At 42.8% G+C, this 27639-nt stretch overlaps 2 protein-coding genes across 2 annotated transcripts in view; one reads left to right on the top strand and one right to left on the bottom strand.

Moving 5' to 3' along the window:
* LOC131103448 (uncharacterized) overlaps nt 1-27639 on the top strand; it is a 137946-nt gene that overhangs the window by 83953 nt on the left and 26354 nt on the right. The window lies entirely within an intron of this gene.
* LOC131103122 (C1q-related factor) lies at nt 568-26547 on the bottom strand. Its single transcript, XM_058049066.1, has 2 exons — nt 25439-26547; nt 568-889 (listed from the first exon to the last, which is right to left on the bottom strand). Exons 1-2 carry the CDS (start codon nt 26045-26047, stop codon nt 710-712), a joined length of 789 nt encoding a protein of 262 aa, XP_057905049.1. The 5' UTR covers nt 26048-26547; the 3' UTR covers nt 568-709.

Below are 27639 nucleotides of genomic sequence, written 5' to 3' on the forward strand. Positions count from 1 at the left end.
GACAATCAGTGATGCTGAAGAGACGCCGCGGTCGTCGTTGTCGTTTTTTTTTTCTCCTTCGGTTTGCTCTTCGCTACCGTTTGCTTGTGCTGAAGATCGATATAGAAGTCGGACATGGAGGGAGATACTTTGAACCCCAGCAGGATGTGGCGTGATGGACAGCTACTGGAAGGGTATTGATGGTTGTTTACCATACATCGGTGGGAGGGGCGTTGCTGAATGCTGTTGTCCAATCAGCTCGTCTGCATCACAAATAACATCTCAGAGGGTATCTTCACAACGGGGGACGAGGAATTTTTTTATTTTTTTTCGAGAAATTTGTGCGGAATAGTATGTATTTCTACTAAATTAAAAAAAAGACAAGGTAAAATTAAGGTAAAATTTCACGCAACAACACAACATTTTTTCAGTCCACACTGTGGAAAGAAGGTGTGACAGTCCACAATTGGACGAGAGCTTCCGACACATTGGCGCAACCGCCCCCCCCCCCACCTCAAAAAAATCCCCGTGCCACCCTCCAAAAGTGCCAGTGTGTCCAGCGCCCGGAGGTCTCCATGATGTTGATGATGATAATGGAGATAAGAAGAAATTGTGAGGGATTTTGGGGGTGGGGGGCGGGACTTAGAAGACCGTTGAACACACATCCTCTCCACCCCACGGCTCTTTTCGTTTCAGTCAGTGACCGTTTGACGTCACGCACGCGCGCTCCTCAGTCCGCGTAGAGGATGAAACCCGAGAAGGTGCTGTATTTGTTGTTGTTGCCGCCGTGCGCTTTGCCGCCGTCCAGCTTGATGTAGACCTCGTCCCCAGCGTCCAGGTGGAGGATGACGCTGTTGGAGGCGTAGTCGTAGTTCTGGTCCGCGTCCTGGGCGATGGCGCTGGCACGAACCTGAGAGGACGAGGAGAGGAAATGACATAATTGGGCGTTCCTAGCGTTCATTCATTCATTCAGATTTTCCTCCAGAATCTGTACCTATTCATTGGTTTCTTTCTTTGTGTTCAAAATAACTTTTCCAAAAAGGGTCGCAGGGCGTGCTGGAGCCTATCCCAGCTGTCTTCAGGCAGAGAGGCGGGGTACACCCTGGGACTGGTGGCCAGCCAATCACAGGGCACATATACTGTAGACAAACAACCATTCACACTCACATTCATACCTATGGACAATTTGGAGTCGCTAATTAACCTAGCATGTTTTTGGAAAAATGTGGGAGGAAACCGGAGTACCCGGTCTACCGTGCTTGGACGTGGATCAGTGCGCTCACACCACCAGCCAAATGTGTCATGTGACCCAAGCACGGTACGTTTGGTACAATATAGTATAGAATCAGTTAACCACATTGGCTGCACGGTGGACAAGTGGTTAGCGAGTGGTTAGCGAGTGGTTAGCGAGTGGTTAGCGAGTGGTTAGCGTCGTAAAATAACCGTAGCATTACTTTGACGGAATAGTCAATTTAGTCAATAGTTAATTTTTGACTGCAAATTAATCACACATTTTAAATCTAGCATTTTATGTCTTTAAAAAAATGAGAATAAAATAAAATAAAAATAATAAAAATAAATATTAATAATAAAAAGTATGTCAAAGAAAAAAAATTACATCTTGCTATAATATTTGACACAAAAAATAATTTAGCTAATAAAATATATATCATACAAAAACAGGCAGATTAAGATATAATAATAATAATAATAATAATAATAATAATAATAATAATAATAATAATAATAATAATAATAATAATAATAATAATAATAATAATAATAATAATTATGTCAAAGAAAAATAAAATTAGGCCTCACAGCTTGGAGACCCGAGTTCAATTCCATCTCTGTTCTTCCCGTGCATGCATGCGTTTTTTCCAAAAACATGCTCGGTTAATTAGCGACTCCAAATTGATTGAGGTATGAATGTGAGTGTGAATGGTTGTTTGTCTATATGTGCCCTGTGATTGGCTGGCCACCAGTCCAGGGTGTACCCCGCCTCTTGCCCGAAGACAGCTGGGATAGGCTCCAGCACCCCCGCGACCCTCGTGAGGAAAAGCGGTAGAAAATGAATGAAGAATGAAGTTAACCACATTGGCTGCACGGTGGTCGAGTGGTTAGCTCTCAGGCCTCACAGCTTGGGGACCCAAGTTCAATTCCATCTTTGTGTAGAGTTTATATGTTCTTCCCGTGCATGCGTGAGTTTTTTGTCCGGGTACTCCGCTTTCCTCCCACATTTTTCCAAAAAACATGCTAGGTTAATTAGCGACTCCAAATGTGAGTGTGAATGGTTGTTTGTCTATATGTGCCCTGTGATTGGCTGGCCACCAGTCCACCCCGAAGACAGCTGGGATAGGCTCCAGCACCCTCCACGACCATTGTGATAAGCGGTAGAAAATGAATGAAAGTTAAAAGAGTCATTGTTTTTCTTCCATATGTGATTCCGGTGTTAGTATTTGTGTTATCATGGATGCCAATCAAGTCTAATCGGATTGTAGTCTATTTTTAAGCCCAGCGTGGCGTGGGACAATAATCATCCACGGGTTTGTGCATCATTAGACATGCTTAGTTAGAATTGTTTGTATGAGACCTGCATGTACGCAACACTTCCCTCTCATCCTGCACAAGATTAAATCCAATAAGACGCTCCCTTGGTGTTTTCCGGATTTGTTCCAGTTCATCGTAGCTACAAGAAAAAAATGTCATTAGAAGGGTGTCGGTCTCCCGAGTTCCCACCCCTCCCTCATTACGCAAACACATGTGATCACATCGGACTATATGAATCCAGGTACAGGTAGTCCTGTGATGATGTTCTACTGAGGTGTTGCAAGGAGGAACATCAATAATGAGAACACTAGGCTGCTTATGATTTTATCACTGTCCATGTTCAAAAATAACGTATAAAAGAATTATGCCTAATGTATGTACGAGCCGCACTGAATCATATAGTCGATGCGTCATATCCGCATGGTTAGCACATATTTTCCCAAACAATAGGGGGCAGTGTAGGACATCTACGGCATAGATACGATACAGAAAGCAGAAATATTATTTCACGGCTCTTTCACTGCCACCTAGTGGACAAAACATTAATTTCACATCGTAAAATAACCGTAGCATTACTTTGACGGAATAGTCAATGAAATGTAGTTAATTATTGACTTCAAATTAATCACACACATTTTTAAATCTAGCATTTTATTCCTATAAAAATCAGAATAAATCTAATCAAATAATAAAAATAAATATTAATAATAAAAAGTATATCAAAGAAAAATAAAATTATGTCTTGCTATAACAATACTTGACACAAAAAATAATTTAGCTAATAAAATATATATATATCATACAAAAACAGGAAGATTAAGATATAATAATAATATTATTATTATTATTAATAAAAAGTATGTAAAAGAAAAATAAAATGAGGTCTCACTGTAAATTATTTAGCTAATAAAATAATATATATCATATAAAACAGGTAGATTAAGATATAATAATAATAATAATAATATTATGATTATTATTAATAAAAAGTATGTAAAAGAAAAATAAAATGAGGTCTCACTATAAATTATTTAGCTAATAAAATAATATATATCATATAAAACAGGTAGATTAAGATAATAATAATAATAATAATAATAATAATAATAATAATAATAATAATAATAGGTATGTCAAAGAAAAATTAACTTGGGTCTCACTATAACAATACTTGACACAAAAAATAACTTAGCTAATAAAATAATATATATCATACAAAAACAGATAGATTAAGATATAATAATAATAATAATAATAATAATTATTATTATTATTATTATTATTATTATTATGTCAAAGAAAAATGAACTGAGGTCTCACTATAACAATACTTGACACAAAAAATAATTTGGCTAATAAAATAATATATAAAACAGGTAGATTAAGATATAATAATAATTATTATAATAATGATGATAATAATAATAATAAGATACATAAATACAGGAAAAAATCAACATAAAATCTACATAATAAAATAGAACAGATACAGCCCAAGAATAACTGAATATCTAATATAATACTTTATTTTGAAATACCATATTTAACTTATAATGTTAAATTAATAATAATAACATACCCAAATAATATAATATAATATAATATACCTTGAATATACCATTTGGAAGCCAATTTCTACTCCCATCCAAGACAGCATATGCTTAGAAATGATACTAGAAGTATTTTCTGTTTGTATTGTTTAGTAGTAGTAGTTATTCACGCTATGGTGTTGTTTAGCATTTGGGCTAGCCGTGATACTTGGAGTCTCGTCTCGGCTCTTATTAGTCACTTCCTAACAAGAGGAAGTGCATCAAGCAAGTTAAAGGAGATCCAATTGAAGCAAAGGATCATTATTTTCTCTAGTGAGGGAACAAAAGCAGCCCGGTTGGGATCAGCCCATTAGTCACTTAGTCGGGGGCGGGGGGGCGGGCGAGGTCCAATCAAAATCAATGCTTTTCTTGCATCCGAAGTGTTTTCGCGACGCTCATTATCATCTCTCCTCGGACCGCCGCCGCCGCCGCCGCATCGCCTCGGACTCGCCGCTTTAAATCACAGCCGTTCCAGCTGATGTCAGCCAGGGGCGACGGGGCCGTCTGATAATTAATCGGTCTCTGTGAGGCGGCCATATTGACAAACGTGAGCATGTGTTTCCTGCAAAGCGGAAACTGTCACTAAATCATGCTCTTCACTTCGGAATGACTGAAAATTCCGCTTTATTTTCCACATTCTTTAAATCTGCACCTTTTTCCTGACTTTTCCGGTCTCTTAAAAAGAAAACATAAAAGCTTGTTTTTTTGAAGAAGAAGCACTGGAAGGTTTCCGGCGCCTTCACCTCCCTCTCTCTTTCTCTCGAGCTCAAACCAAGCAGGTCACGAAATCTAACGAAAAAATAAAATATCCAGCAGCACTTGGCTAAAAAGCATTTACGTGTTCAGGTGCCATATCGGTTTGCGAGGCAGCGGCGAAAAAGCGGCGAGAGGAATGGTGCATTGCACAAATGATAAAAGCTTCTTCACTGTCATCTGGACGCTGGCACATTTGTCTCCTTTGGAAACATATTTTCCTCAACACGGAAAAAGGCTTTTTATACAAGAACTTTGGGATCTTTCTGGAAAATGGATTTATTTTATGATATTATTTGTCTCATTTAGAAAGTTAGCATGAAAGCTAACTTGGACTCCAAATTGTCCATAGGTTATGAATGTGAGTGTGAATGGTTGTTTGTCTATATGTGCCCTGTGATTGGCTGGCCACCAGTCCAGGGTGTAAGTCCCGCCTCTCGCCCGAAGACAGCTGGGATAGGCTCCAGCATACATCAGCATAAAAGACAGATAATGGATGAATGGATAAAAATAGAATGCAAAATATTAAATTTTTGGTGACATTTTGGTGACATTTTAAGATTTTAGTGCATCACATTATCAACCAATAATAGTTATCAACCAAATCTGCCATATATCAATTATGACCATATCGCAATATCACCGTTCTTGGCAAAATATTGTAGTAAGTGTCGTATCGCAAGTTACTCACAGACTTCCATCTGCAAAATTAAAAACTCACGTATTGATTGGAATCACGTTATGATCAGGCCTTTTCCAGTTTTTATATTAACATATTTATAATTTATTTAAAAAACTGGAAAATATTTAATTTATTTTATGTTGAAAAAAAAAAAAAATATATATATATATATATAAATATATAGTGTTAATATAAGACCTGGAAAATATATCAAATAAATTATTTTACCATTTTTATATTAACACCATGGTGTTATATAAAACTGGAAAATATATAATTTATTTTATATTGAAATATATATATATATATAGTGTTAATATAAAAACTGGAAAATATATAAAATTAATTATTTATTATTTTATTATAGTTTATTTATATATAGTTTTTATATTAACACCATATATATGTTAATTTAAAAACGGGAAAATATATAATTTAATTGAAATATATATACATATATCTATAGGGTGTTAATATAAAAACTGGATATTTTTATGTTAAAAAAAATATATGTATATATATAGTGTGTGTGTGTGTGTGTGTGTATGTATAGGGTATTAATATAAAAACTGAATATTTTTATATAAAATAATAAATATATAAAAAAATATATAATTTTCATATCCCTAAAATGAACTAAAACACAGTTATTCACCAAATTTGCGTTTCTTGATTGGCATCATGTTGCATTATTATTGACATTCTTGGCAAACTATTAGGATATTGCCCATTATTGCGTCATTGCTACCCTTAAAATTAAGTAAAAGTCAGTTATTGACGAAAGTCCTGTTACAATCAGGCTTTTTTTCATTATTATATTAATATCATGCTGCCATGTTATTGACATTTTTCCCATATATTGTGATAACACTATAATGCCAATTATTCTGCCATTCTCACACTTAAAATCAACAAAAAATGACTAAAATTGATTAAAATCACATTACCATCAGGCATTTTTATATCATAGTATTAACATCATGTTGCAATATTGTCAATATTTGTGTCAATATGTTGGGATAACAGCATATTGGCAATTATTCTGTGATTACCACCTTTTAAAAATGAATATAAATTATCTTTAAAAAGAACTAAAACACAGTAAGCCAAAGCCTTTAGAAGTCATGTCCAAGTTGGAAAAAACACAAGTCAACCTGGGTAAGAATATGGAATGCAGTACCCATCTATATATATTAATATATATATATATCATACATATATATACTTTCCTTTTCCTGTTTATCCTTCTGATTAAATCCAGCACAGCTCATATCGGTGCGCAAACAAAGCCCGGCGTCGTGATCCGGCGACGTCGGCGTCCGGCTCGTATTAATAAGCCGCCACGCGCCCCGAGCATGCAAAGTCAACAGCGTCTTATTAGAGGGGGGGATTTGTCAGTTGGGATTTTAATGAGACTTTATGAAAACATTTGCTTTGCAGGTGATCAGACACACGCCTGGGTGGCGTCTGCTAATCTCTAGCTTCAATTATTGTCTTCATTTGCTCTTTATGAATAAAAAAGAAAAGCTTTTTATTTATCATGTGGGAGTGCAGTGCAAATTTCTGATTTTTTGTGCTTATTTTTCATATCAGCGACAATAGGAGACGCTGTTACATGACAGGGTGTCTCAAAGTGTACGATATATTGTTATTGTACAGAATGAAAATACATATGGTCATTTTTTACTCATTATTTGCGCCAATGCAATTTGCTGTGTCGCCGATAAGGTGCCTAGTGGCGTGCAGTGGCTCAAACTGCCTCCCGACTGGCTCGTGGTGGCCCGTCACGGCGGCAAGAAAACTTTTTAAAATTATTAAAATCTTTGAAGTGTCCACCAATTGGAACCAAATGTCACAAACAATCCGCCTATTGGAATCCACTGGAATGTAATGGCACCAGCCAAGTTGCACCAGTTGATGCCAGTTTGTGCCAATGCAAGGTGCCTAGTTTCGTGCGGTGGCTCAAACTGCCTCCCAACTGGCTCGTGGCGGCCCGTAACGGCGGTAAAAATTGAGTTTGGTGGCAAGAAAACTTGAAAAAATATTTAAAGTCTTTGAAGTGACCACCAAGTGGAACCAAATGTCACAAACAATCCGCCAATAAGGTGCCTAGTGGCGTGCAGTGGCTCAAACTGCCTCCCGACTGGCTCGTGGTGGCCCGTCACAGCGGTAAGAAAACTTCAAAATTATTAAAATCTTTGAAGTGACCACCAAGTGGAACCAAATGTCACAAACAATCCGCCTATTGGAATCCACTCGAATGTAATGGCGCCAGCCAAGTTGCACCAGTTGATGCCAGTTGGTGCCAGTTGGTGCCAATGCAAGGTGCCTAGTTTCGTGCGGTGGCTCGAACTGCCTCCCAACTGAAGTGACCACCAAGTGGAACCAAATGTCACAAACAATCCGCCTATTGGAATCCACTGGAATGTAATGGCACCAGCCAAGTTGTGCCAGTTGGCGCCAATAAGGTGCCGAGTGGCGTGCAGTGGCTCAAACTGCCTCCCAACTGGCTCGTGGTGGCCCGTAACGGCGGTAAAAATTGAGTTTGGCGGCAAGAAAACTTCAAAATATTTAAAATCTTTGAAGTGACCACCAATTGGAACCAAATGTCACAAACAATCCACCTCTTGGAATGCACTGGAATGTAATGGCACCAGCCAAGTTGCGCCAGTTGGCGCCAGTTAGCTGATGCAAGGTGCCAAGTGGCGTGCAGTGGCTCAAACTGCCCCCCGACTGGCTTGTGGTGGCCCGTAACGGCGGTAAGAAAACTTCAAAATGTTTAAAATCTTTGAAGTGACCACCAAGTGGAACCAAATGTCACCAATAATCCACCCATTGGAATCCACTGGAATGTAATGGCACCAGCCAAGTTGACATTACAGTGCAGTGCAAGATGCCGAGTGGCGTGCAGTGACTCAAACTGCCTCCCGACTCGCTCGTGGTGGCCCGTAACGGTGGTAAGAAAACTTCAAAATGTTTAAAATCTTTGAAGTGACCACCAAGTGGAACCAAATGTCACCAACAATCCACCTTTTGGAATCCACTGGAATGTCATGGCGCCAGCCAAGTTGCGCCAGTTGGCGCTAATGCAAGGTGCCGAGTGGTGTGCAGTGGCTCAAACTGCCTTCCGACTGGCTTGTGGTGGCCCGTAACATCGGCAAGAAAACTTCAAAATTATTAAAATCTTTGAAGTATCCACCAAGTGGAACCAAATGTCACCAACAATCCACCTTTTGGAATCCACTGGAATGTCATGGCACCAGCCAAGTTACGCCAGTTGGTGCCAGTTCGCGGCAAAGATTATGTGATTGGCACGTAGTGGCTCGCCGTGGCTCCGATCACATAATCTTTGGCGCCAACTGGCACCAACTGGCACCGGCCCAGTGGACTCCCAGCCTCAGAAGTTAGGGTGGATATTAAGACATTTCAATCCTATTTATGGGGTGGTGCATCAAACTTTGAGGTTCGATGGCGGTGCCCCCAAAGTGTGTATACGTCAGGAAAGTAATAGCACACACGACACAGTAGTGGGGCATATTTTCACCAATTTTCACTCTTTTGTGTTTGGCTGTACTGGAGTAGAAGAGTTATATTTCACAAACAAATACATACTGTCAACATGTTATGGCAATACTTTATGTATGTAGTAAGTTCGATCCCCTGGGGGGGGGATGGGGTAATAAAATGCTGTTTTTAGCATCACTAAGAATTTGTCCTCCACATTTTGACTGATGCTGTCATAAATGTAACAATATGTTTATTATTGTGCTGATGGTCGTCCCGTTGTGGCTTTTTGTTCCGCTTCTTTGCGTCAACGCTTCCCATCACGCCACAGGAAGCACGCGTGGATATCAAACTTGGGGATAATAATGAGCAAGGCGCCTTGTTAAGGGGGTGTGAGACGGGGGTTCCGAGGCAAGAGCGACTGGCGCGTGACCTTGCGGGCGAGCACACGCGGGGGGGGGGGACGTTGACTTGAGCTTGAGGCCGCGGGCTGGCAAACGAGGTGTCAGGCGATGTTGTTGTTGTCGCACGTGTTTGAATCCGTCACGTCGTCAACACGATGGCTTTGATTGAATATTCCGCTCTGCGCTCGGCCTTAATGGATAATGCATGGCGGCGAGAGTTCAGTGTTTCTTTGGCTGTACGACAATAAAAGGCGGCCGTATCAATAATAATGCGTTCGTGTGGCGCCGCCGTCCTGCGGCATCGTACCCGCATCACAATTAAATACTTCATTTTAAGTGTTTATTTATTTTTTCTTTTTATCAAACGGCTGTTTATGGAAATCGTAAAAGTTTGAAGTTGTATCTGGCGGGGTGGGGGTGGGGGGGATAGCGCCTGGAACGTCTCACAAGAGGCTTTGTCAGCGTGACAAGGACGCGTCCCCAAGGCGTGTCTGACGGGGATTTGTTGACTTGATGTCGAGCCTCCATTTTGGCTCGACGGCTCTATTGGTCCTCTTTAAATCAAAGTGCACCGCTGCCTAATTGTGTTTGAACGTTCCAGACATCGGCTGCATGCTTAATGGCGGCTTAGAACACACACACACACACACACACACACACACACATGAGATTCAAGCATGTGTGTGTCATTGTGCACACGTACGCTAACAGGAGCTCCATCAAAGTGATCTGCATGGTGGAGATCAGGAAAATCTGGGTTCGATTCTCGGCTGTGTGGGGTTTGTGTTTTTTCCAAAAACATGCTAGGTTAATTAGCGACTCCAAATTGTCCATAGGTATGAATGTGAGTGTGAATGGTTGTTTGTCTATATGTGCCCTGTGATTGGCTGGCCACCAGTCCAGGGTGTGTACCCCAGCCTCTCGCCCAAAGACAGCTGGGATAGGCTCCAGCACCCCCCCCCCCCACAACAAGGATAAGCAGTAGAAAATGAATGAATGCCTGTTGTGGAATAATTCAAACCTGCATGGTGTAATGTAATGTCTCACTGAACATTACAGTAACATTACTGACACCTAGTGACCAGTGTAGAACACTACACTCTTCTGAATGCCTTTATATTGTTATTGAAGTTAATTTAGACATTTTTTATGCTTGGAAATGCTCAATTTTGACCAAAAATATGTCAAATGTGCACATTTTTGACTAATAATTGGTAGAATTTAGCCACAAAACAGCTTGATTCATTTATTAATATATAAGAAAAATTTAGAAATTGTGTGGAAAATTGAATGTGAGTCTCACTCAACATTACAGTAACATTACTGACACCTAGTGACCAGTGTAGAACACTACACTCTTCTGAATGCCTTTATATTCTTATTGTAGTCAATTTAGACATTTTTATGCTTGGAAATGCTCAATTTCGACCAAAAATATGTTAAATTTGCACATTTTTGACTAATAATTGGCAGAATTTAACCACAAAACAGCTTGATTCATTTATTACTATATAAGAAAAATGTAGAAATTGTGTGGAAAATTGAATGTAATGTCTCACTGAACATTACAGTAACATTACTGACACCTAGTGACCAGTGTAGAACACTACACTCTTCTGAATGCCTTTATATTGTTATTGCAGTTACTTTAGACATTTTTTATGCTTGAAAATGCTCAATTTCGACCAAAATTATGAAAAATGTGCACATTTTTGACTAATAATTGGTGTACCCCGCCTCTCGCCTGAAGACAGCTGGGATAGGCTCCAGCACCCCCGTGACCCTAATAAGGTTAAGCGGTCTATAAAATGCATGGATGGATGTTTTGGATCTGAATAGAATAATTGAGTGTACCTAATGTTTTGCTCCCAAGAATAATTGTCTTCCTGTTTCGGCTTGACTGCTAATATTCCTTGCAGACATTTACGTTGCACACAATCCAGCAGCTATCGATCCGTGTTGCCGTGTCGGGAACATTCCAGAACATGTCAAGCGTGAAAGCAGCCACAAGGCGCGTGCTGCAGCGACAGCTAACGACAACCTTGTGTGGGTTTATTCGTCAGCGGCGCCTGATTGAAAACATGACAAGGAGAGAGGAGACCTTTAGGGGGGAGTGGAAAAGAGAGAGAAGGGGGGTGGGGGGGGGGGGTTCCATCTGTCAGCGGAGAGTAGACGAAGATTTTCCGGAATGAATTCCACCAGCTGTCTTGTCTCCTTTGAAGGAGGGTTTGTTAGTCGTGTTGGAGGTGATTGCTTTGATTGCTTCCTCTAGGAGACACGGGAAAAAAAAAAAAAAAGCAATGGTAGGAGCAGGAGATGCTTCAACTTTGACCCCCCTCGCCACCACCCCCCCCCTCCCCCGCGGTCCCGCCCCTCTCGGTTGTCTGACTCATCACATAATTAGCGAGATACACTGTCCGCCTCCAGCCCCCGCACCCCAACCCTGACTCTCAGCGGAGTCTAAAAAAGACAAAAAGTCAACCTTTTGTTCCTGCAGACTTCCTATTTCGTGTGTCTGCTATTAACCCCCCCGATGCCGCACTTGTGGCACTCCTCTTACGGAGAGGATCTTTGACTTAGCATGGCTTCAAAAACAGCACAGCCTTCCTGTCTGTAAAAACAACAAAGTGTTCCAGTCACATAGATGATCTTTGACTTGCGTTGACAGTGCTCCTGTCCCGGATATACGTATCAGGAAGTCCTCGGGAGCACTTGTGACCAATCAGAGCAGAGTTGGCATAGTTTGGGTCGGAAGCAGAACTTCCTTAAAGACAACAGAGCGCCGCTTTAATGTACAATAGATGATCTTTGACTTGCGTTTTTGCAGTAAGTACACAAAAAAATTATCGAGTGTTCCTGTCCCGGATCTACAGATCCAGAAGTCCTCGGGAGCGCTTGTGACCAATCAGAGCAGAGTGGGCGTAGTTTGGGTCGGAAGCAGTACTTCCTTAAAGAAAACAGAGTGCTGCTGTAATGTACAATAGATGATCTTTGACTTGCATTTTAGGCAGTAAATACACAAAAATACTTGAGTGCTCCTGTCCCGGATCGACGTATCAGGAAGTCCTCGGGAGCACTTGTGACCAATCAGAGCAGATTGGGCGCAGTTTGGGTCGTAAGCAGGACTTCGTTAAAGACAACAGAGTGCCGCTGTAATGTACAATAGATGATCTTTGACTTGTGTTTTTGCAGTAAATACACAAAAATAGTCCAGTGTTCCTGTCCGGGATCTACGTATCAGGAAGTCCTCGGGAGTGCTTGTGACCAATCAGAGCAGAGTGATCGTACTTGGAGAAGGTCTGGGTCGGAAGCAGGACTTCCTTAAAGACAACAGAGCACCACTGTAATGTACAATAGATGATCTTTGACTTGCATTTTTGCAGTCAGAAGTCCTCGGGAGCGCTTGTGACCAATCAGAGCAGAGTGATCGTACCTGGAGAAAGTTTGGGTCGGAAGCAGGACTTCCTTAAAGACAACAGAGTGCCGCTGTAATGTACAATAGATGATCTTTGACTTGCATTTTAGGCAGTAAATACACAAAAATACTTGAGTGCTCCTGTCCCGGATCGACGTATCAGGAAGTCCTCGGGAGCACTTGTGACCAATCAGAGCAGAGTTGGCATAGTTTGGGTCGGAAGCAGAACTTCCTTAAAGACAACAGAGCGCCGCTTTAATGTACAATAGATGATCTTTGACTTGCGTTTTTGCAGTAAGTACACAAAAAAATTATCGAGTGTTCCTGTCCCGGATCTACAGATCCAGAAGTCCTCGGGAGCGCTTGTGACCAATCAGAGCAGAGTGATCGTACTTGGAGAAGGTCTGGGTCAGAAGCAGGACTTCCATAAAGACAACAGAGCTCCGCTGTAATGTACAATAGATGATCTTTGACTTGCGTTTTTGCAGTCAGAAGTCCTCGGGAGCGCTTGTGACCAATCAGAGCAGAGTGATCGTACTTGGAGGAGGTTTGGGTCGGAAGCAGGACTTCCTTAAAGACAACAGAGCGCCGCTGTAATGTACAATAGATGATCTTTGATGTATCACTTCGGACTATTTCTCATCCTGAGCTGGAGACTGAGTGAGTCATGTGACACCACCGACTCTCCCGCCTCCCCGTCGAGACAGGAGAGGATAATTGTGGGTATCGCTGACGACTTGAATTCAGAGGAGGGCGACTAAATGTCAGGGGCGTGGGGGCGGATTCTGGGGGTGGGGTTCGGGGGGTGTTCTCGATGGCAAGAGACATGTTTACATAAGAGGGCCGGGGGGCACTTGCCGATCTCCCATATGGCCCTCATTATAAAGAAGGAGCCTTGTGAGTCAACACAGTAGCATCCTTGACTCACGGCGTCCTGGTTTAGCTCATTGCACACATACTCCTGTATATGGGCATCATATTGAAAACTTACTTTATTAGCATAACAAGGGGGCGCATCGATGACCACAACGTACCGCACAAGGCATCGATTTTGAACTTGTCAATCATTGCAATACAGAATGTATTTTTAATATTTTAGTTAATAATATGGGCTGCACGGTGGACGAGTTGTTAGCGTGCAGGCCTCACAGCTAGGAGACCCGAGTTTGATTCCACCCTCGACTATCTCTGTGTGGAGTTTGCATGTTCTCCTCGTTCATGCTAGGTTAATTAGCGACTCCAAATTGTCCATAGGTATGAATGTGAGTGTGAATGGTTGTTTGACTATATGTGCCCTGTGATTGGCTGGCCACCAGTCCAGGGTGTACCCCGCCTCTCGCCCAAAGACAGCTGGGATAGGCTCCAGCACCCCATGTGTGACCCCTTATAAGCGGTAGAAAATGAATGAATGAATAGTTTATTATATATTTGTTGTACATAATAATAATAATGATGCATATTTATCTTATTTCATAGAAGCATGTCAGTTATAAAAAATAAATATAAAATCTATATATAATAAAATATAAAAAATAAGATAAAAATAAAAGTAACATAAAAAATAAAAATAAAATAAAATAAATAATCAAATAAAAATAAAAATAAAAAGTAACATTATATTACTATATGTATGTATATTATTATATTAAATACAACAATATTATAACTACTAGCAAACCTGTGAATTACTTTGTTGAACAACATAATACATACATTCAGTCATCTATTTATTCTCCACATTATTATTTATTATTATACGGGAGCCAGGCAACGATATTTCATTGGCAATTTCACTGCTGCGTTATTGTGCAAAGACAATAAAAAAAGTCTATCTGTTTATCTATCTATAACCAAAAGAAAAAAATACCAAAAATTATGACTAATAAACGTAGTGGCAGAATTTGGCCTCCATGTTTAGCAGTGAATTATACATTCAATAATGTATTTCCATCAACATGGTGTAGTGTTATCCTTGCAAAGATGACTGATCTTTATGGAGCCAATATGGAGGACATAATATGGCTTCTTCATCTCCTGGAAATATTCTATTCTATTCTGGGAGGCTGTGGTAGATTTTAGGACTTTTATTGAACAGTCATTACCAACAAGTGGTGTGCTGCCTTTTTTTTTTTTTTTTTTTTTTTTTTTATCTCTCTGCGCTCGCACGGTGTCGTCTTGACATTTCCAATCTGTGTGGTATTTCCTTAGCAACACAGGCCAATCTTCATTTAAAAAACCTCCGGCGTCTAATTAGACCCGTTGCTGTAATGTTCCACTCGGCAACGTGTCAAAGCCGGCGTCCAATTACAGAGCAGAACGAGGCCAAAGGTCCGCCTCCGCCACACTGCCGCGTGATTATAGAAGAAGCGTGTACATCGCATGGTGAGAAGCGGCGACGTCAAAAAAAAAAAAAAAAAACGAAACGCGTCCAAGCATGCAGGAGATCAATACCGACACTGAGGCGGTCTCTGTCTCTCCAGCACAGCCTGTCCGTCGCAAAACAAAGTCTTTCTGTTACACACAGAGGCCCCTCAGTCCTCGTCACCACCAAGAATAGCCGCTACAAACATTACCGGAATGTTAAAATCAATCAAGTCCCGCTCCAAAAATACCTCAAATCTACTTTTTGGTGGAAACATATGTTAAACCTGCGTACAGATGGCTTGTTTCCCCCGTTTCGGTGCCTTGTTTTCACCTGAATGCGCAACAAAGAGGATAAAAAACGACAGTGAAGGCATCACAAAGCTGTTATCTTATTTGTGCTGCGTTTAAATAACACACTTTTCTCCGGGAAAAACAATTTTTTGTTAGCGAAAGAGCGCTCCTTGCGTCACCGTGCATCAACTTTATCGTTTGTTAGTAACCTCATGTACAGAAAGTAAAGCATTTCAAACAGGAAGTGATGTACTTCAATGTAACTTTGTTAACGACATTAGAACACACTCAGGGGAGTCTGCGTATGTTGATTGGGGGGGGGGGGGGTGCACGAATGCGCAGAGACGCGAGAGAGGAGACCGCGGCGTTAATTTCCCCCATTTTGGTGCCTTGTTTTCACCTGAATGCACAACAAAGAGGATAAAAAACGACAGTGAAGGCATCACGGAGCTGTTATCTTATTTGTGCTGCGTTTAAATAACACACTTTTCTCCGGGAAACACAATTTTTTTGTTAGCGAAAGAGCGCTCCTTGCGTCATTGTGCATCAACTTTATCGTTTGTTAGTAACCTCATGTACAGGAAGGAAAGCATGTCAAACAGGAAGTGATGTACTTCAATGTAACTTTGTTAACGACATTAGAACAGACTCAGGGGAGTCTGCGTATGTTGATGGGGGGGGGGGGTGCACAAATGCGCAGAGACGCAAGAGGGGAGACCGCGACGCTAATTTCCCCCCCATTTTGGTGCCTTGTTTTCACCTGAATGCACAACAAAGAGGATAAAAGACGACAGTGAAGGCATCACAAAGCTGTTATCTTATTTGTGCTACGTTTAAATAACACACTTTTCTCCGGGAAACACAATTTTTGTTAGCGAAAGAGCGCTCCTTGCGTCATTGTGCATCAACTTTATCGTTTGTTAGTAACCTCACGTACAGGAAGGAAAGCATGTCAAACAGGAAGTGATTAGCGCAGAGACGCGAGAGGGAAGACCGCGGCGCTAATTTCCCCCATTTCTGTGCCTTGTTTTCACCTGAATGCGCAACAAAGAGGATAAAAAACGACAGTGAAGGCATCACAAAGCTGTTATCTTATTTGTGCTGCGTTTAAATAACACACTTTTCTCCGGGAAACACAATTTTTGTTAGCGAAAGAGCGCTCCTTGTGTCATTGTGCATCAACTTTATTGTTTGTTAGTAACCTCATGTACAGGAAGTAAAGCATGTCAAACAGGAAGTGATTAGGAAGTACTTCAATGAATGCGCAGAGACGCGAGAGGGAATACCGCAATGCTAATTTCCCCCATTTTGGTGCCTTGTTTTCACCTGAATGCGCAACAAAGAGGATAAAAGACGACAGTGAAGGCATCACGAAGCTGTTATCTTATTTGTGCTGCGTTTAAATAACACACTTTTCTCCGGGAAACACAATTTTTGTTAGCAAAAGAGCGCTCCTTGTGTCATTGTGTATCAACTTTATCGTTTTTTAGTAACCTCATGTACAGGAAGTAAAGCATATCAAACAGGAAGTGATTAGCGCAGAGACGCGAGAGGGAAGACCGCGGCGCTAATTTCCCCCCATTTTGGTGCCTTGTTTTCACCTGAATGCGCAACAAAGACGATAAAAGACGACAGTGAAGGCATCACGGAAGCTGTTATCTTATTTGTGCTGTGTTTAAATAACACACTTTTCTCCGGGAAACACAATTTTTTTGTTAGCGAAAGAGCGCTCCTTGCGTCATTGTGCATCAACTTTATCGTTTGTTAGTAACCTCACGTACAGGAAGGTAAAGCATATCAAACAGGAAGTGATTAGGAAGTACTTCAATGTAACTTTGTTAACAACATTAGAAATAAAGTCAAATGTTTCCCCCTGTAAATGCTCAGTTCAACTGTCCACCATAGTGATAGTGTTGAGCTGGCATTTCTCATAATTTTTCGACGATGTTTTCGACCGCACGCCGAAACTCTATTGTTTACAGTAGGGACCAGCTGTTGGCGCTCCGCAACACAGCGGCGCTGCCCCCCGGGGAACCCCTCGAGGTTCCCCGGGAGGTAAAGAGGAGAAGACGGGGAAGCCGTGCCGGAGCCCAATGCCGCGACAAGAGGAGGAGATACAGACCAGTTCTCCCGTCCATCATCATGGGGAACGTAAGATCTCTCCCCAATAAGATGGACGAACTAGCGGCGCTGACCCGGCATCAGAGGCAGTTCCGGGAGTGTAGCGTCATGTTGTTTACGGAAACGTGGCTGGATACACGGACCCCAGACACGATCGCTACACTACACGGATTCACACTACTGCGGGCGGACAGGACAAAGGAGAGCGGTAAGAGGAAAGGAGGCGGGCTAGCAGTGTTTGTGAATGATAGATGGTGTAACTCTGGGCACATCACTATTAAAGAGCAACTCTGCTGCAAAGACATTGAACTGTTAGCCGTTAGCATGAGACCGTACTATCTGCCGCGGGAATTCTCGCACGTTATCGCGATAGCGGCGTACATTCCCCCCTCTGCTAACGCCGACGCGGCCTGTGACGTCATCCACTCTGCCGTGGGCCGGCTACAGACACAACATCCGCAGGCTCTCCTTCTTCTCTCAGGTGATTTCAACCACGCTTCTCCATCCTCCACCCTGCCCACCTTCACCCAGTATGTCACCTGCTGCACCAGAGACAATAAAACACTGGACTTGTGTTATGCCAACACCAAGGAGGCATACAATTCAACAGCACTTCCTCCCCTGGGAAGATCAGACCACAACCTGGTACATCTCCAGCCTGTGTACAAACCTCTGGTACGCAGGCTGCCAGCTGTGTCCCGCACAGTGAAGAGATGGTCTGATGAAGCCGACGAGGCTCTGAAGGACTGTTTCAACACAACAGTGTGGGAGGAACTCTGCCATCCTCATGGGGACGATATAGACAGTCTCACTGACTGCGTCACAGACTACATAAACTTCTGTGTGGAAAACACTGTACCCACCAGGACTGTACGGTGTTTCTCCAACAACAAACCGTGGATTAATCCGGACATAAAGGCTCTCCTAAAGGAGAAGAAGAGGGTCTTTAAGTCAGGAAATAGGGAAGAGCTGAAGGCTGTGCAGAAGGAGCTGAGGAGGAAAATCAGGGAGGGGAAGGACTGCTACAGGAAAAAGATGGAGGAACAGCTGCAGCAGAACAACGTCAGAGGAGTCTGGAGAGGCCTGAAAACCATCTCTGGCCACAAGGGGCCCGACTCCCAGGCTGCTGGGGACCAGGTAAAGGCTAACGATCTGAATCTATTTTTCAACAGGTTTGATCAACCATCTGCCCATCCCCCGGCCCAGCACCTCCTGCCGAAACTTCTGCCGAAACTCCCCCCATCGACACCTCGAGTGGACAGCCCTACCCCCACCTCCCCCTCCTGCACACAGCCATCCCCCACCACTTCTCACCTAATCAGCTCAACCTCCTCACTAACCTCCCCCCGCACACAGCCCCCCTGCTCCAACCTGACCCTCACAACATCCCAGGTGAGAAACCAGCTCCGGAAGACCAAGGCGAGGAAGGCGGCGGGACCAGACGGCATCAGCTCCAGGCTCCTGAAGTCCTGCGCGGACGAGCTGTGCGGGATTGTTGAGCACATCTTCAACCTGAGCCTGAAGCTGGGGAGGGTGCCACAGCTGTGGAAGACATCCTGCGTGGTTCCTGTCCCCAAGACGCCGCACCCCAAGGACCTCAGCAGCTACAGGCCGGTGGCACTTACATCACACCTGATGAAGACCCTGGAGCGGCTGATCCTTGACCATCTCCGCCCCCTGGTGGGTCCTTCGATGGACCCGCTCCAGTTCGCCTATCAACCTGGCACTGGGGTGGACGACGCTGTCATCTTCCTCCAGCACAGAGCGCTCTCTCACCTGGAGAAACCTGGGAGCACGGTGAGAATCATGTTCTTTGATTTTTCCAGTGCGTTCAACACCATCCAGCCAGCACTTCTGAGGGACAAGCTGGAGAACACAGGGGTGGACCTGCACCTCACATCGTGGATACTGGATTACCTCACCAACCGTCCACAGTATGTGAGGACACGGGACTGTGTGTCCGACACAGTTGTCTGCAGTACGGGGGCTCCGCAGGGAACGGTCCTGGCTCCGTTCCTTTTCACCCTCTACACAGCAGACTTCTCCTACAACACACCAACCTGCCACCTGCAGAAGTTCTCTGACGACTCTGCAATTGTTGGCCTCATCACAGATGGGGACGACTTGGAGTACAGAGGACTGACACAGGACTTTGTGGACTGGTGCCAGCGGAACTGCCTCCAGATCAACACGGGGAAAACCAGAGAGCTGGTGGTGGATTTCCGCAGGCGCATCCACTCTCCTCCAACACCAGTGAACATTCAGGGAATGGACATTGAGATGGTGACATCTTACAAGTACCTGGGTGTTCATCTCAACAATAGACTGGACTGGACTCATCACACGGAAGCACTTTACAGGAAGGGCATGAGCAGACTCTATCTGCTCAGGAGACTGAGGTCTTTTGGAGTGCAAGGGGCACTCCTCAAGACGTTCTATGACTCTGTTGTGGCTTCAGCCATTTTCCAGGGAGTGGTCTGCTGGGGCAGCAGCATTTCGGCTGCGGATAGGAAGAGACTGGATAAGATCATCAGGAAGGCCAGCTCTGCACTGGGTTGCCCTCTTGACCCAGTGGAGGTGGTGGGAGAGAGGAGGATGTTGGCTAAGCTATCATCCATGTTGGAGAACGACTCCCACCCCCTGCAGGACACTTTGACAGCACTTGAGAGCTCCTTCAGCGATAGACTGCTTCACCCCAAGTGTGTGAAGGAGCGATATCGCAGGTCTTTTCTTCCTGCAGCTGTCAGGTTGTACAACCAGCACTGCTCCCAATAGACTTCTACACTGCTATGTACATCTGTGCAATACTTTGCTTTTTACATTCAGTATAGTTACTCCAGACCCCATTCACTGTGCAATATCTGATCAACCTCCATGTGCAATATTAAGGGCTCTAAATGCAATATACTAAGTTCTATGTGAAGTGTTTCCATAATGCCTCATATTAACTCCCTAACAAGATCTCAGTGTATAGACTGGTCATATATCTCATCTCGTCTCATATTATCTACATACTGTATTGTATATAACTCTGGGAAAAACTGTTGATTTTTGTTAATACTTGGGTCGTTTATATTGTTTATTTTTCTATATTGTGTATTTTGTACTGCTTAACTGACTCTGTACTCTTGCTGCTGTGCAATACAAATTTCCCCACTGAGGGACGAATAAAGGCATATCTTAATCTCTTAATCTTAATCTGTAGAGGAGAGCTGGAGGGCAGGGCACAGTTGGAGTCTGCGTATGTTGATGGAGGGAAGGTGGGGGGGGGGGGTTGCACGAATGCGCATAGACGCGAGAGGGGAGACCGCGGCGCTAATTGCGAGGGAAGCGCCATGTGCACGAAGGACGTTGAAGCTTATTAAAGGAGGAGACAGTGATTATTCACTACGGCCCTCCGGAGAGGCCGACGCTCCGGTCGTTGCTTTTAATTAAGTCTGAAAGTGTTTTTGCGGATTAATAACAATATTAAAACGGGGATCGTGTGTGTGTGAGAAAGAGAAAGAGAGAGAGAGAGACAGGAAGTGCAAAACACACATCCTGGATGTGGACGTAGCCTTTTAATTATAGTTCAACTGAACAGGTGACACACCAGCGCGGCGGTTCTTTTGCTTTTTTTTTGTCGTTACGTTCTCCGATTCGGCGCGGTATCGATTTAGAATCGGGCGGAATATTCCCAGTCAAAAAAAAAATGGCGACGGAGGAGCCCAAAAGATGTCTAGAAGGAGAAGAAGTCGGCGAGGATAAATTGGATGTGCTGAAAATAGATTTGTTTGTCTCCCAGGAAGCTGCAGAAAAGTTCCGGGGACAATGCCGAGATTCTTTTTCACACACACACACACACACACACACACATGGAAAAGTAAGCCTTGGATGTACCGTGGATGTTTGACACCGCTTGGAAAAGAACCCCCCCCCCCCCACTCCCACCCGTGGAGGAGTTGGAGCAGCGCTTTGCCGGGGTGAAACATCACTGCAGGGCATGCGAACTCCATCGCTCCACTGCAGCCAAAAGATGATAAAATACTGCTACTTTCTCTCTGCGGTACCCCGTCTCCCCCCCCATATACCCACCCCATGTCCCAGCACACTGTGTGGCTTTCTGTTGCCTTAATGAGCTGTGGAAGGCACCACCGCTGGAGCTCCACCTGGACGCTTCAGCGGATAATGTGCTCCAGCTTTCAGAACCATGCAGCGCCCATTTACACAAGCCGTCACCGGCATCGAACCGAAACCAGTACACTTTTGTCTTGATTAAGATCCTTGTATCTTGGCAAAGTCTTCAAAGTCTTCATGAAAGACACTTAAATAAGCAATCCGTACTTCACTTGGTACGTCCCAAAAGGGCAACACTTGGGTGTACAAATGTAGTTTGAGACCGGAACGATACACAAAAAATAGCAAGTTTAAAGACAAAGCGGCAGATTGTATGCTAAAATGTATTATACTCATATACTATAGTATAAAGCAGGGGTGGGCAAACTACGGCGCGGCGGCCACATGCAGCCCGCCAAGCGTTTGAATCCGGTCCGCCAGTTGCTTTTTAAGTATTTCAACTTTTAACATCCAAACTGGCAACATGACTGGATGTCTTATTTAGTAAAAAAAAATAAAAAAATTAAATTAAATTAAAAAAAAGTAAAATTAAATGACATCGTTTCATGTCGTCTGATATGTGTGTTCCTGAACAAAAGGATATGAGAACATACAGCTGATAGTATAATACTATAATATAATATAAATATAATAGTATAATACTTTTACAGATAAAATTTGACAAATTGACGAGGTTATCTACTAATGGTGAAAACATGGAAGAGTCATGAACCTACCCAGGAGTCAGGCCGGCCAACCAAAATGACCCCATGACGACTGATCCAAGAGGTCACAAAAGACCCCACAACAACATCCAAAGAACCGCAGGCCTCACTTGCCTCTGTTTCAATGACGCCACCATAAGACACTCTGGACTCTGGAGTCTGGAGTGACCTAGTCTAAGTCCTGACCTGAATCCTATTGAGATGCTGTGGCAATATGGCGGAATGACAACAATTCTGCAAAGAGGTTAAAGGTTAATTGGCGACTCCAAATTGTCCATAGGTATGAATGTGAGTGTGAATGGTTGTTTGTCTATATGTGCCCTGTGATTGGCTGGCCACCAGTCCAGGGTGTAAACTGCCTCTCACCCAATGACAGCTGGGATAGGCTCCAGCACCCCCGTGACCCTTGTAATAATTATAATTATTATAATAATAAAAATAGTGATGCATATTTATCTTATTTCATAGAAGCATGTCAGTTCTAAAAAATAAAAATAAAAAAATAAAAATAAAAATAAAAATAAAAATAAAAATAAAAATAAAAATAAAAATAAAATAAAAATAAAAATAAAAATAAAAATAAAAATAAAAATAAAAATAAAAATAAAAATAAAACAATTATATATATTATATTACTATATATTATTATTGTATTAAATACAACAATATTATAACTACTTGCAAACTTGAGAATTACTTTGTTGAACAACAATTCTGCAAAGATGAGTGAACAAAAATTCCTCCACAGCGCTCTAAGAGACTCATTGCAAGTTATCTCAAACACTTGATTGCAGTTGTTGCTGCTAAGGGCGGCCCAACCAGTTTGTCGCTTTTTTTCTTTTTTTAATTGTTGTTTAATGAACAACAATTCTGCAAAGATGAGTGGACAAAAAATCCTACACAGCGCTCTAAGAGATTCATTGCAAGTTATCTCAAACGCTTGATTGCAGTTGTTGCTGCGAAGGGCGGCCCAACCATTTTTTTGTAGCTTTTTTTCTTTTTTTTAAATTGTTGTTTAATGAACAGCAATTCTGCAAAGAGACTCATTGCAAGTTATCTCAAACGCTTGATTGCAGTTGTTGCAGCTAAGGGTGGCCCAACCAGTTTTTAGCTTTTTTTTCTTTTTTTAATTGTTGTTTAATGAACAACAATTCTGCAAAGATGAGTGGACAAAAATTCCTCCACACCGCTCTAAGAGACTCATTGCAAGTTATCTCAAACGCTTGATTGCAGTTGTTGCCCAACCAGTTTTTTTCTTTTTTTTTTCTTTTTTTTTTTACTGCCCGTCTGTACACTATGGAAATAAAATTAAACCCAAAAAAAATGGTGAAAAGGCATATTGTAACGAGAAAAAGCACTCAATATGACATCATAACATGCCGTCCGTGTCGCTACACGCTATGATGTCACGCTACACGCCATACACTAATGACAAATGAGCCAGATCGGCATCGTTCCTGGTCTGGTGGAAAAGTACTTGAGAGAGAAAGGACATTCAAAGACAGACAAAGAGAAACAGTTTCTACTTTTTAAACTGCCTCTAGAGATACACTTTGAATAAGTACTCGTGTATGTGTGTGTGTGTAGGATAAGTGCCTCTGCAGCCCCCCCGCACCCCCCCTTCGGGATCCCAATGAAGCAGCAACAGAAGGTGTCTTAACACCAACATATGTTCTTCCCTCCCTGATTATATATCAACGCCTTTTACGCCCCGACCGTTAAAATCACCATCGAAGCAGACGTCACACAACTTGACGACAAGAGGTGGGGGGGGGGGGGGGTATGGGGGGCTAACAGTTAACCTCTACCTGCCCGCCCGCTCGCCCGCCCGCCTAGACGAGAGCACGGCGGTTTCATGCCGCAGACTCCACGGAGGTTGTTAATTTAGCTCCAATTTGCACACGCGTCGCTCATTTGCATGCGCTAACTTTGACGGTAAAAAGTTGATTCAAAACCAAAATGCGGCGCGGCGCCAAAACATGCGGCATGCTGCTTCTTTTCGGACATGCTGAGTGGTGCGAGTCACTTGTTATGAAGCTAATTATGCTAATTTTTACTAGTAAAAATCCATTGAAAAATCCTATTTTATTAATGTGGTTATTTGCATTCAGTGCATTGCAATGTTTATAATATTCTGATCTCTTTATTTAGGAGTGTGAGTTAAACAAAAAGCCAAATATTTTGCATATTTTATTAGCTATTTTTAGCTTCTTACTGTTATGTATGTAAAGGCACATTTCTTGCATTTAAATCAAGTAGTAAAAGTACTTAATCAAAGAGAAATATTCTGTATTTTTTGCGCACCAAGGACAATTATTTTGAGTGCCACATCGCACCGTGTTACCTTTTTTTTTTTTTTTTTTTTTTTTTATTCGCACGGTCACATCTGATGACATGAAGAGCCGTGACAAAGTGCAAACGACAAATTAAAGCCGTACGGGAACGACGTTTTTTTTTTCACGCAGTAATGTTGATGAACACAACTTCTGCAAGGTTTACACTTCATGTGCCAAAAATACTTTCCTGTTGTTAATTCTAATCATGATGGGGGGATGTAAAGGTGAGGACAATGTCTTATAGAGGGGAGGGGCGGGGTTTGCAATGTCAGGACGCATCATATGTGAAAGACCGGAGTGGGGGGGGGGGGCACAGTTTGCAACCAGTCAACACATTTTTGTCTCCAGGCGCACCGCGTGCCACAGATGTGCGCTCCGCATGCCGTCGGGCAATTATACACCACCCGGACGCTTTATTAGGTACACCTGCACTACGCTGATGATATTAAATACAACAGTTTGAATTTATTAAGCTAATTTTGATTTTGAGTTTTAATGCTATTTTTGTAGCAATAAATTCATATTGTGCAGTATTAATGCCGACTGGGCGGATTTTTTGGTTCTGCTGCAGCTAATTTTTAAAAATAATTTTGCAGCATATTATTAGAGAAAAAGTTTCCGAGGACTCACCTGCCCGTTTTTGCAGAGGTCAGCCCACATGCTGGTGCCGTCCCCCCCCCTCATCAGGACATGGTAGATGAAGAAGTACGTGCCCGGGATGCTGCACACAAACTTGCCCGAGATGCCGTCATAGTTGTTGCCCAGGTTGGTGACCACGTCATCGAACTTGAGGATCTCGTAGCCTTCGTGGGGGTTCTTGAGGCCGGCATAGAAGGCCACCCGGGGTACGGTGCTGTAGGTGGCCGTGCTGATAGCTCCATTTTCTCCCAATCCCAAAATCCCAGTCCTGCTTTGGTCCCCTCTGTCACCCGGAGGCCCGGCCGGTCCGGGCGGCCCCGGTTCCCCCGGCGGCCCCGGCGGCCCCGGCTTCCCGGGTCTACCGGGTTTTCCCTGCGGGCCCTGTAAAAGGGTCGAGGGCGGCAGGACATTGCTGTGGTCGCTCAGCGCCTCCGCTTCCGCCTGGAGCCCCGTGGAACTGGTGCTGCTGCTAGGGGTGCCCTTGTTCAGGTAGGGGTCGCACACCATCCGACAGGTGCCCAGCATCTCATAGTGGCTGGGGTCTGTGCCCACGGAGCTGACCAGCACGGGTATGAGCACCACCAGGACCAGGACCAGCATAACCCCCACGGCGGCCGCCACCAGTGTCTTCCTCCCGATGCTGAGTCGGGGAAGGGGCTGAGCGGCCAGCGTGGGTCTCCCTGGGGCGGAAATGGTGACCGCTTGGTGTGGGGAGCCTTTCGCCGAGGAAGAGGACCCGCGGATCCCGAGGAAGGATGCGAGAGGTGCAGCGGCGGGGGGGAGCACCCGGCAGAGACCCACATACACTTGACGGACCTCCCGGCTGCGCTCAGTCAGTCAGTCAGTCAGTCTGGAATGAGCGCACGGAGGCGGACATTCGGAGCGCACTTCCAAACACTTGTGAGAAGAAGACGGAAGGATGCAAGAGTCCACGGGGATGGAGTGAGAGAGAGAGAGAGAGAGAGAGAGAGAGAAAAAGAGAGCACAACCATCAGATGTGTGTGTGTGTGTGTGTGTGGTGAGTTTGTGGAGTCGGATTCTGACGCTGGGATTTTTATAAGCAGTACGGACCCTCCCCTCCCCTCTGCTGCCTCATCGAGTGAGAGGTAAGAGTGGCTCCATCCCCTCCTCCCTTCTCTGACTCCCTCTTTCCTCTCTCTCTCTCGCTCTCGCTCTCTCTCTTTCGCTTTCTCTCCTCCCTTTCTTCCCTTTTCAACTCTCACCCTCCCCTTCCTGTCATGTTTTTATTGCCATTTCTCACTCTTGTTGCTTTATCGTTTGTCTCATCAGCATCCATGCTCTAAAAATAAAGATGGAGCCACGCAACGAGATGCAGGTGAAATTTCTAGGGATTTTGTTATTCTTTTAACATTCCATTGCATTAAAAAGCATTTTTTTTGCTAACAGGCAGCAAGGTTCGTTCCAGCACAATTGATTGTTTGGTTGCTTTATTTTTTAGTTAATTTTTTTTTTTTAATTAATTAAACAGAAAATTTGCGGTCCTTACCTTTTTATTTGTTTGTGAAGTACCTGCACCCTATATACTCCAAGTTCTGATACTTTGTTGTAAAAGTCCAATCACTTCCCGGTGAGCTTGGATATATAGCAACCATCTTGGCAGTCAAACTTAGTCATTAAGAGCATGAAAATATCTTTAACATATTTGACTTGCTTTTCCTCTCTGTGGAAGAACGGCAGCGACAAGCACATTCTAGCTGAAAAAAAAGGGTTGTTTTTTTTAATAAATTATGATTATATTATTTATATATTTTTTGGAATATATTATTTGTTTGTAAATATATGTATGTAAATATTTAGTTGGATTTCATTGTTCAGGTGGTTGACTGTCAATTAATTAATCTTAATTAATAAATTAATAAAAATAATACAATTAATTGCATTTGACTTGCTTTTCCTCTCTATGGAAGAACGGCAGCGACAAGCACATTCCAGCTGAAAAAAAATGTTTTGTTTTTTTTTATAAATGATTATTATTTATATATTTTTTGGAATATATTATTTGTTTATAAATATATGTATGTAAATATTTAGTTGCATTTCATTGGTGGTTGACTGTCAATCTTAATTAATTAATCTTAATTAATAAAATTAATAAAAATATTATAAAATGAATCTTAATTCAGCAGAACATGAAAATATCTTTAACGCATTTGACTTGCTTTTCCTCTCAC

Source organism: Doryrhamphus excisus, chromosome 15 (assembly GCF_030265055.1).
Source record: "Doryrhamphus excisus isolate RoL2022-K1 chromosome 15, RoL_Dexc_1.0, whole genome shotgun sequence".
Classification (NCBI taxonomy): Eukaryota; Metazoa; Chordata; class Actinopteri; order Syngnathiformes; family Syngnathidae; genus Doryrhamphus; species Doryrhamphus excisus.

Bases quoted from the DNA above. Each gene is read 5' to 3' on its own strand.
- LOC131103122 (XM_058049066.1), bottom strand. From the start codon at position 26,047: ATGCTGGTCCTGGTCCTGGTGGTGCTCATACCCGTGCTGGTCAGCTCC. The intron at 890-25,438 runs GTGAGTCCTCGG...TCGTCCTCTCAG, and splicing joins ACCTCTGCAAAAACGGGCAG to GTTCGTGCCAGCGCCATCGC.